At 37.5% G+C, this 12,054-nt stretch overlaps 1 protein-coding gene across 3 annotated transcripts in view; it reads left to right on the top strand.

Moving 5' to 3' along the window:
• The window catches only part of rcan2 (regulator of calcineurin 2), an 84,375-nt gene extending 78,902 nt beyond the window's left edge, over positions 1-5,473 (top strand). For all 3 annotated transcript variants that reach the window (XM_016537547.1, XM_016537549.1, XM_016537548.1), the window contains one exon: positions 4,304-5,473. In XM_016537547.1, coding sequence (XP_016393033.1) covers positions 4,304-4,458 — 155 coding nt within the window. In that variant the 3' untranslated portion in view covers positions 4,459-5,473. The remainder of the gene's footprint in view (positions 1-4,303) is intronic.
• The last annotated feature ends 6,581 nt before the right edge of the window (positions 5,474-12,054 follow it).

Genomic DNA, 12,054 nt, shown 5'->3' with positions numbered 1-12,054 from the left:
CGATATTCGTTTCGCTTTTTCGCGCTCAGTGTGGAAAGGCCTTAAAAGTTTGGGGTCAGCAAGTTTTTTTAAAAGAAATTATTACTTTTATTCAGAAAGGCTGCATTGATTTGATCAAAAGTGACAGCAATGTGATAAGATTTCCATGTCAAATAAAGGCTTTTCTTTAAAGGAGACAAGCAATATACAGTAAATAAATCAATAAATCCACTGCTCTGTTGTCTCCTCTGAGGCTGGACTCTAAATAGTGTTCTGTGTTCGTCTGTGCTGCCAAAGACAGAACAGTTAGCATGTTTTGCTCAAACTTTCGCCATGGCATTAGAACTGGTTCACCGTTGTTGTTTGCGAAATCAAATGACGGTGCCATGGGTGTCAACTATAGCACTTAAAACCTGGAAAAGTCAGATTTTCATGATATGTCACCTTTAAACTTTCTGTTCATCAAAAAAAAAGAAAAAAATGCATCACATTTTCCACAAAAATATTAAGCAGCACAAGTTTGTTTTCTTCAAGTTTTCACAGGAATGAAAAAGTTATTTAAAATGGATAATTTACAATATAACAGTTTTACAGTATTTTTCATCAAATAAATGGAAAAGAGATTTCCGACTCCAACTTCAAATATGTTCACTGTTAATTCATGTTTGTTCATAATCATTAAATGGTGCAAATAAATTTTAATACGTAGAAAGTAACATTAAAGGGGACATCAGATGCCCATTTTCTTCAAGTCGGTATGATTTTTTAGGGTCTTTGTGAAAAATCTATAACATACTTTGGTTAAAATTTCTCAGTGGTAGTGTAAAACAACACCCTTTTTACCCTGTCAAAAACAGCGCTGTTCACAGCGACCCGTTTCAGTGCATGTCCCTTTAAATGCTAATGACCTCTGCTCACCCCTCCCCTCTCTTCCGTGAGGTGACAAGCTGTTCTCATGAGACTGTAAACTTTAGGCACGGAACTTGCTAACTAGAACATTATTAGGAAAGGCATTTTGCAAAGATTCATAAAAAAAACTTATACTCACTGCTTCTGTAGGTGAATCACGAATGATTTGCGCAAACAAAAACGCATTTAGGTAGATCGGAGGTGCATTCCCTTCAAAAACAAAAGTGATCCACTGGGTCTTCACTGGGCTCAGATGTCAGGAGTAAATAACGACTGCTAATTATTTCATCCAGCAACAAAACACCTCAATCGCTTAGGAGACATTCTTCGAAACAATGGCGGACTGTTCACAGCTCACTCAGGGCGGGTCTGTGCTAAAATGCCAGTGTCAATCAACAATCGTGGGAGGGGCCTGCCAAAACAACATCACTCTGCCAAGAATCTGTGAACGGCTTGATCTGAGAAAAAGGTTATGATTTATGGGGATGTTAAATAAACCACTGGATGGATTTTTATAATTATAGGGTGGTTGTGTACACACACTGCCAATACACATTTATGTTCAAACACCATACAAAAGTGAATTTTGCATCTAATGTCCCCTTTAATAAATGCTGACTAAAAACTATTGTTCATGTTAGCAATTGCAACTAGTATTCATTCTTTATGGATAAATAAGTTACAAATGTGTGTCTTTGAGGGTACTGCCTCTGTGAATAGCTAAAGGTACAATTTTTGCACAATTTTGCAGTGCTCTTTAAAATGAGTGGAAATCCAGCTTCTCTGTAAGGTTATAGTGCCACTACAGAGGTTTGAAACATGCATAATGTCAACGGATCAAAGTACTGTACAGCATAGCTCCTCACTTTATACTATTTATTTGAGGGTATTTTCAATCACGGTGGCAGATGGCTGACACCAAATACACGGCAATTTGCGTGAGTCATTATCCATTCACTGGCTGTTATTCAGTCTGCAGCTGTGCTTATCAGATTGGATCTGTCCCCCTGTACACTCCAGCTTGTATGGCATTCTTACCATAAAGGGTTAATTTTTTTCAATCAGAAGAGGGGGTTTATTTTTGGGACGGTTGCTAAGGAATGCAGAAATTGTCATTTGTGTTTTTGGAGAGGAGGACTTTAAAAGGATGAAGGGAAGTGAAGTGTTTTGCCCCTTTCGAAAGAATGCTCTAAAAATACCCCACATATTTTCCCTGTGCTGGCCCACTGAACCTACACTAACCGGACGAAATCCATCTGGCCTTTCACTCGCTCAGCACCTCTCTCCTTCTCAGCTGGTGGGTTTTCAGTGGTGCACGGCTGTCATGCACACACGCATGGCTCTGGATGAGCAGCGCCTATGAATTGGAGGAGAGCTGGAGAGATGTGCTCTGCATACCAATGAGATCACTGCTGTTTTAATAAAGACTCGCTTTTGCTGCTTTATTAAGGAGGGCTATGTAACATTACCACATACACTCCTCAACCTTATGTTTTTATCCTCTCGTGAGGTTTCTTATGGTCTAGGAAGACTTTAAGGTTTCATAATGAGCTTGATTGCTCGCACTTTCTCTTTTCGGCTGTCTGACCCTTGACGTCAGTATGCAGCATTGACGTCATGCCCAGGTTTCAGAGAGAGGCTGAGCCCTCAGGAGGCTATGCAGGAGAAGAGGAATGCGAGAGATTGTAAATTTGTAGAAACATAGCTGAGGAATTGTTTGAACGAGTGCGTTTTGCATGAATAAAACATAAGATAATAACTGATAGAGGAATTAGGTCAAAACAGTGAGAAGATAAAAAGTTTGGATGTGCGTTTGCTTGTGTGTGAGAAAATATGAGTGCATAGGATAAAAACACAAGGAAAAAAATGGGACTAGGCCAGGGAAAAGAAATACAGCATAAGCCAGAGACTTCCAGAAAAAAAAATAAGATAAGAGGGTCTTTAGAGTGTGCTGGATCCTCTGGGTGACCACAATGCACTGCACACTCATGCGGCACAGTGGTAAACTTTGATTCCGCTTCCTGCTCTGTTCCATCCTGCAAACATTCACACAGTGTATTCGTCCAGCGCATCAAATATTTACTGTCTTCCGGTCCTCGTGCAACAGGGATGAAGAGATGTAGAAAAGCAGCTTATCTCTTGTGAATGTGTGCAGTTCTAGTTTTAATTACCTGAAGTGTGGAAACCCCTCCAGACCACTCTGATTGACAGGCTCTGTGGATTTCTAGGTTTCCATTCTGGTAGTGTTATAGGGATTTTCAGCACTGGATATAGAGCACCGTTCCCTAATGGATTCTGTGTATAAGTTTAATGCTTGTAATGCTATGGATCATTGCAGGTTTTCTCTGGCAAACCGCAATTATAGCCAGCCTAAAATATCCTCACTCTTCTCACATTGAGTTCTGGAGAGAGAGAGTGCCCTCTAGGCCTGATTTTTAGTATTGCAGGAGAAATTAATACAGTATTAAAGCATGTCAACATATTCTGTTACACCAAATACACAGAATAATGATCTTTAAAAAAGCATCATATGACCCCTTTAATGGGAAATTTGAAAATCATATTTTCTTCAACGTAGGACGTTGAATACAATGCAGTATAAGCAACTGTACAAGCCAATTAGAATAAAAAGGTTTGATGCAAAAATACTGTAAAAATGTACTTTTTTCTAGCTATAATTTATCATTTTCATTTATACACACCAATATAATAATGAACAGCAATATTATACCTACACTAACGTTCAAAAAGTTTTTGAAGATTTATATTTCAAATGCTGCTTCTATTCATGCACTTTCTGCAAATGAATTTTCTATTCATCAAAGAATCCCCCAAAAAATGTTTCATAGTTTCCACAACAACAGCACATTAGTTTTCAACAAAAATTATGTTTTGCCATGACAAGAATAAATTACATTTAAAGATGTATTTAAATAGAAAGCATTCATTTTACATTCTAATAATATTTCACAATATTTTACTATTCTTACTGTATTTCTGATCAAATAAATACAGCCTTGGTGAACATAAGCGACTTCTTTCAAAAATCTTACCACCTTACTAAAATCATTTTAATGTATAAAAAAAGTATTCGTGAACAAATCAGTTTTGATTTAATTCAGTGGCATTTGAAAGTTAGAACTGATTAGAGGAAATTAATCAAACTTACCAAATTTGACTTGCAAAGCCACATTGTAATTCAAAACCAACAAATTTTAAAAACAGAAAATATAAAACAAAGAAGAACTGTGAAACAATGGCCAAATAACGAGTCCAATAACTGCAAATCACTGTAATATTCCCAATTTTGCTTTATTTTATATCTCCAGCAAAACCTCTGTGAAAATATTATCGGTATTCGATATACTAACGAGAAACTCTCAAGCTGACAGATTCTTCTCTTCTACACATACAGGTGAGAAGTTTGAGCTACATGCAGGCACAGAGTCTACGCCCAGCGTGGTGGTCCACGTCTGTGACAGCGACACAGATGAGGAGGAGGAACCAAATAACAACCCTAAACCAAAAATCATCCAGACCCGACGCCCAGACCTGCCAGTCTCACACTGAACTCTACAGCTCCACACAGAGTCAGGAGGATTTATCCCCTCCACCATCTCCTTCACAGGACCTCTGCCACCCTCCTTCAGAACCTTATTAAACACACAAGCAGGGTCTGAGGGACTCTGATCTGTGTTTCTCGTTCAGCACACACATGTATACAATACTCAATGTGCTGTCACACAATTTTTTTTTATGTTGCAATATTCTGTGTTAAATATGGCCGCTCTCTGTAACTCTTTCCCAATCTGACTCTGTTGTAATGTCATCTGATCACCAGTTAGAGGCAGCATGTACCCGTCCCTGCTCTCACCTACATTTCTGATTGGCTCCTGGGCCGTGGCACATGAATAGTGTCAGATGTGCCTACTGGCTGATAGCTGGCCACTTGGCTTTGCTCTTGCACCACAACTATGTACCATTTGTACCCAGCAAGCCATTAATAATATTACGTTCTTCATAAGGGCATGCTAGCCACTAAATGTGGCTAAACACCAGCGCTGCATGTGGCAACCCTAGAAATATATCTTGCCTAACAAATTTCTGTCAATTAACCCTAATATGGCAAAAACAGTTCACTTTTGCATAGCAAAAAGTGCAGACCGCAAGAATCGTTCTCTTCAGGCCAGTGCATGTTCTGGTAGCAAACTGTACGTTATTATTTCCCGCTGTGTATAATTGTCTATGTGTCTCGCCAACAGTGTTCTTACAGAAAAACGATGCTTTTCCGAATGATAAGCTGACATTTTGATCGCACCTTTCAATGGAACCTATATGAGTTGCTTCCTCAATGTGAATATTTTTTGTCGTGCTTGTGCCCTTTTCGAGACGGAAACCTTAAACCTAACTTTTTTTCTGTAAGCTCCCACTACAGATTAATGACATCAGTGGGTAATCAGATGTCATTTAATGAAATCCGTATTATGCATGGTTACTCGTTTCTAGAATTTAATGTAGTTGTCCCAAATCCATAGCTCTCCTCGTTGTCTGTGAGAGTTCATTCGCACACAAATTCATTTTGGATAGGATGCTACTGAGACAGATCTTCCAAGTGCTATTACACAGTGGGTAACAAAAAGCAAATGTTACGAGGGTAATGTCGACCGTTCTTATTCAGTCAGTATCTTTTTGGTGTGCCTAACTCATTTACGGATTATTTAGCTAAAAAATAAAAAACATCTCTTTATATATCCAAAGTTCATAACATCAAGGCATGCACAAACCATATCCGTAGATTTGAGTCACAAAGGCACTATACCCGAGTAGTTGGCAAATGCACTATGAGAAAGCATTAATTGGTTATGGTATAATGGTTATATTATTTCTTCCAAAATATATAAATGACGCTCATCCCGGACAGTCCATCAACACTGTGATGTGTCATTACTGTGATACTTGACTGATGCCCTATGTTGAAGTATTATTGTACGAGTATGTTGTAAATTTAAGGAGGTTATCAGGCTTAAACATCTGTTGTTCAGTGTTCACGACTTGCTAAGGGTGGTAGCCACAACTGTTTTTCCTCAAATCTCTGTTGAATTGGATTGTTCTTTGAACTAAATGCTGTTGGTTTGCGACTTGTCTGTCTGTGTCCATTAGCCTGAAAGAATGTAGAAATAATACACCCCATCCCCGTGAAGCAGTGACTCTTTCACTGTTCTGGAAACAGGGTACTTACTGCTCTCTTTTGACATCACCGTCTGCATTGTGACACACAGATGTTTCCTTATGCTACCGCAGCCTCACACCTTATTTGATTTAGTTAGCAGTGCACACTCTGGTCCGCTTCTCTGAAAAAAAGAGGCACAGGATCAGTACATGTCAATAGGATAAATGTATAAACGAATGGGACGAGAGCAATATATCAAAACCGATACCAACCAACCGTCCACTGCCTTGGACTTTCCCTTCCAATTCATTATTGCCTGCTTGGCCAATCAGCTCTTCCCATATTCTTTCCTCACGACACGTCAAAAATCTATAGCAGTCTCACACGCTGCCAGCCTTCCTTACCGTCATGTAATTTAAGATTTTTGTATTGTTCTGTATTGCACTTTCTTATTCACACGACTGTACACAGTATCATTCAGTAACTGTATTTCCTTTTATTTTTCATGTACTCCTGAAGACATGATATTATCTATGTTCTTAAAGTCTTTGATCTGAAGTTAGTGTCACTGATGTTGGGAAACAATATCTGTATTGTGTATACTCGTGCAAGACCATTGGTGATCTTGTCATCTACATGTGCGTCCTGCCTGCCGACACTAAGGAGACATATCTGTATATATTAATCAATAATATTTTTACTGCATTTTTGTACAAATATTCATGGTAGCCATGTACAAGTAGTTGAGATGATTCTTTGTTAGTATTAAAAAAAAAGTTTGGTTTTAAACCTCTGGTGTGGTCTGATGACTTGTGAAGATACAGTATAGATAGATCCAAATAAATGTTAAATAATTTATGAATATTTAATTATGGTATATGAGACATAGGCTAAAATAAAATATATATCTATTTATCTCCAATGCCCATAGTCTCATCATGGCCAAGCATTGTCTGTTTTATCGTCCTTGCCGATATATTGGTATTTCACTAGTATTTAGTCAATTTATTTTACGAGTAAAAGGGTAAAAGGTCACGAGACACATTAAACATTGACAACACGAGAGGTAACGTTATATATACCTAGAAAGTAAACACAAGGTTCATCAGGAGTAGGTTAGACTTGAGTTGTCCATTGGTCCAATGTAGATATTTTAATGAGGAAACGAACAAAATTGTCACCATTAATCAACTGCCACAAACGATGTCTGCCGTTTTTGCGCGTCGTCGTCGGCTGGTTTCTAAGGCGATGCTGAGGTAAGGCCAGTCAATCAGTTGTGTTCTCACTAACGGTACATATTTATGCTTAAGTATATGGCTTGCAGTCTTATATTTCTATTAAAATGCTTTCAGTTCAGACTTATTTTCAGGCTATTTTCGGGAGTGTTACTGAATGCATTGTTCGACTGTCACATGGGAAACTTCTTGAGACTGGTTTGCGACGATACAGTCTATGCTTGTACTATAATAACGAATTAAACTGCCTAATATACATCATTACTTATAAACAATGGTATATTACCTTTGTGGACAATATCGTTTCTCCCTCGGTAACAATTCGAACGATTCAAGATAATCCAAATATCTGAAAACTGAGCACATGGGCCTAATACAATGTTATGATAAATAGCGAATCGTTCATTCGAGTCGATTCTTTCCTGTGAATTGCGTAAAACGGAATCCTTCAGAGTGATTCTCGAGTCAACAACTCATTACTGAACAGCCCTGATTAAACAACTTAATCGAAACTACGTAAGAAAACAGATATACGTGTCAAATTGGATTTTTACTGGAATGTTTCAAACTATGAAATATGCCATACCGTGACATTTGAACCACGTGATGATAAAATTACACAGTACAGTTTTTGAATCGGTTCTTGAAACAACAGATTCGATTCGAGGAAATGAGTCAGACTTAGCATGCATCACTAATGACACACTTTAAATAGTCTGCTCTCTGATGGAGTGGCATTGAATCTATGGGCTAAACATGGCAATTTAAGAAATTATTATTTTTAAAGTACATTAATTTGAACAAATTCTCATTTCCTGACACTGTAGGTCACACTGGATCAACAGACATGATAACATGACAATGATAATGACATTATAATGTATTTTAATTATGTGGCCACTACCAATGATCACCACCTTACAACAAATAACCAAAACATGCAGACTCGTTTTATTTCAGTTTATTTTAATGGTGAGACAAATATCATTTTAGAAGAGCTAAAAGTTAACCTTTAACAGAAGGCGTCGTCTCAGTAATGCAAATAAATCTCCATTTGCTACCCATTTTATGCAATTTGACCCATCTTATAATGGCTGCCTGCAGATGCAGTTTCACTATCCACCAGAAGATGGCAGTCTTACCATCTGTTACTGCTAACTACTCAAACCTAAGAGGAAACATACCGTGAAATGAAAATTTTAAAACCAAGTTTCAGCTAAATTCCACATTTATTTCTGTAGCTTTGAGACTAGGCTGCAATAAAATAGCAATCAATCTAATTTAAATATGATGTCATTCGTATGTCATGTATTGCGCGTTATGTAAGCAAGAATGCTTGCCTTTTTAGAAGTCAAAATATAAAAGCCACAACAACTCCTGATAAATCACCTAAGTAGGAGCATATGAATAATAGAAGCAAATAGTTTAACAAAAGATGATGACATTTTAATACCTTTTGGTCACGTGAACTTCATCAGGCATTGTATACTTCTTAAACTTTTAAAGTGAGAAAAAAGCCAAGTAAGCCACTTACTTAGATAGTCCAAGTAAACAGAGTGTGTTCCAAGCCCAGGTTCCAGGGCCAAAGTGCGTGCGTCACCGAGTGTCCTTGTTTCACAATATTGCAGAAAGCAGCCTGTTAGAAGCTGTGCCAGGCCAGGTTCCTGAGCACCAGTGCCAGCCTTGCCCAGAGAGGCCCTCTCCGAGTGTGGCACAGGAATAGGTGCATGGAGCGGTAGCCACCTGCTCAGAGGATTAGCCAAAACCACACATGCCCACAGCCCCACCAGAGACCCTCCATAAACACCAATTGCTTTCCCAAATATCTATGTTTGCTGTGAACACAGAAGCATTTGTGTCTTTGTCTTTCACTCTAGTTTGAATAATGAGTTTTGGTTGCTCTCATTTTTACATGTAAGCTACATTGCTTTTATATTTTAATTGAATGTATTACTGGTTCTGTGCCTAAAAATCATAATATTTGAGTTTTACATAATAAATATACACAGCACACATACATATATTATGTAAACAAAGACTTTCATTTTGGATGCGATTAATCGTTTGACAGCACTAATTATTATTATTATTCCCATAATAGTTTTACTTGGAAATATAAGGTGACAAAAACTGGCTGTAAGAACTGTTAAGAAAAAACATTTATAGAAAAATGTCCTGGTAGAAAATGACCAGTACTTTTGGATTATTGCAAAAAAAACAAACAAAAAAAAAAAAAGCTCTGTGACCAACAAAAGTTTATGATACATACACATGTTGTTCATCATAATCTTCACAAATGAACACAATTTTTATGAATTTTAAAGCCTAAATACAAGCTAATAATCGAACTACACACCGGTCACATGACTTCGTCACCACCATTACAGTATTTAAAACATTTTTCCTTGGAAGTTTGAGTTAGAATAGTTTGCAAAATCACAATTATAAACACAAAAGAGAACTAGTTTGTAGATTAGTTTACCTGTTTGATGCGATGATAATTAATGTCCCCGACATCCTCTGTAGTCCCATTTAGCCACTTGTTTAGCACTCGCCTTTTTCAAGACAAGTAAAAGCTTTAAAAATCACAATGTGTATTACTGATGTATTTTATGTTGTAGAATAAAATGTGAAAATATCTTGAGATTGTGTTAACCACAGACATTATTTCAGGCATTTAACCCCAAATAAATAAATAAATAATCAAAAACCCCACTGACTTCAGAATAATGTTAACTGGAGTGTTAAAATACTCATTTGTGGATTTGAGCCTACAAAAAAATGTCATCCATTCAGCAGTCTATGCAATGCATAATTTAAAATACAGGGTAAAACACAATACAAAAAATTCCCTCATATTAACATTTGGCTGTATTTTACAAACTTTTCTTAGAGAAATGTATTTATTAAAGAAATAGCTCACCCAAAAATAATCATCTTACAACGACCCATCATTTCGCTTCTTAAGACCTCAATATGTTGTTAGAAGCCATGGGTATTAATTTTGTGTTTCCTGTTTGCCTTTTGTGAATCAAAGGATCACTATGGATCCAGCTATAAATCATCTTTAATGTTCTACTGAAGAAAGAAATTCATTACATCTTTTTGTAATGCAAGCAAAATTTTCAAGCAAATTTTCATTTTTGGGTGAACTGGTCCTTTAAAAATACTTAGATTTATTTGTATTAGGAAAGCTAATTGGTGTTCATGCACGATTGTTTGTGCCATCAACAAAGGGTTCGTTTTTCGCAGCGTTCCTTGTACAACATACACAAATTCTGCCGTGTGAATGCAAGAGGCTGTGTTTGTTTGTGTGGGACTGCAGTCAAGTCTTTAATTTAGGAGATGAAATATGCGCCGACACTTTCAGAAAGGGACGAGAGTGATTGTTTGCATGGCTGGGATGGAAGGAAACACATAGGTAGCGGACAGATGGAGGGATGAATAGATATGTATGCGAATCGAATAGACAGATGGATCTAGAACAAGCTCACAAACATGAACCCACAATCCTGCCTGCCATAGACAAGAATGTGTCTACCTTTTATTTAAACCTCAAGTACACAGTGGACCCAGAAATTCTATAGACACTTAATCCTCAAAAACTTGAAGTGTATGCATGTCATTGCATTACACAGAAAATGTCAGTTGGTTTTGTTATCAAATGCAACGATCACAAAAATCACATACACAAAGCATTATAAAGCAGACAAGCAGTTGTATTATACGTTTTTTATTTATATCCAACAATAATATCATGTAGTCCTGGGTATTACAGTGGTGACTGCTTTTCCGTGCAGTGTATGTTTCATTCATACTCGAAGCCGGAGGGAGCTCTCGCGCAGAAAGTCATACGAGGAAATTCTTAATATGGACAAAAGCGGCCAGCTATCGCTGTATGAAAACAGTTGTTTTCACAGAAAACAAAGAAGTCTCTTCTGTTCACAAAACCTGCAGTTATTTGATCCAAAGTACAGCAAAACAGTAAAATTTTGAAATATTTTTACTAGGCTATTTAAAATAACTATTTTCTATTTGAATATATTTTAAAATGTAATTTATTGTGATTTCAAAGCTAAATATTTAGCATCATTACTCCAGTCACACGATCCTTCAGAAATCATTCTGATATTCTGAATAAAGCGCATACATCCATAATAAAAAGTGTCTCACACGGCTCCGAGGGGTGATCAAAGGCCTCCTGTAGCGAATCGATGCGTTTTTGTAAGAAAAATAACCATATTTAAAACGTAATAATCAATTTAATCTAGCTTGCGCTCACTGTTGTAAACGGAAGCAGCTCCGGGCGGATGACGTATGGAGGTCGGCGTTGCGCATGCGCCGCTCAGAAGTGATGAACGCGGAAGCGCAGGGGAGAGATCAAAACAAAACAACGGTCAAGAATTAGAAGTACAAAACGAGGATTTGTAAAGAAGAATGTCGGAGGATTTCGATATAAGCCAAGAGGAGACTGGTTTTCCTTTGCTAAAGTAAGGAAACTTTGCTTCCTTTGCTCCTGTTAACAAACGTTGGTTTTCTCAAGAGACTCACCAGCGCATGCGCAAAGCCGACATCTTACATCATCCTCCCGGAGCTGCTTCCGTGTACAACTGTTGGCGCAAGCTAGATTAAAGGGATTATTACGTTTTGAATATGGATATTTTTCTTACAAAAATGCATCGATTCACTACAGGAGGCCTTTGTTCACCCCCCGAAGCCAGGTGAGGCACTTTTTATTATGGATGTATGCGCTTTATTTCA

The sequence above is a fragment of the Sinocyclocheilus rhinocerous genome, unplaced genomic scaffold (genome assembly GCF_001515625.1).
Source record: "Sinocyclocheilus rhinocerous isolate Xijiao unplaced genomic scaffold, SAMN03320098_v1.1 scaffold185, whole genome shotgun sequence".
Taxonomy (NCBI): domain Eukaryota; kingdom Metazoa; phylum Chordata; class Actinopteri; order Cypriniformes; family Cyprinidae; genus Sinocyclocheilus; species Sinocyclocheilus rhinocerous.
This window is presented reverse-complemented; position numbering and strand designations above follow the sequence as displayed.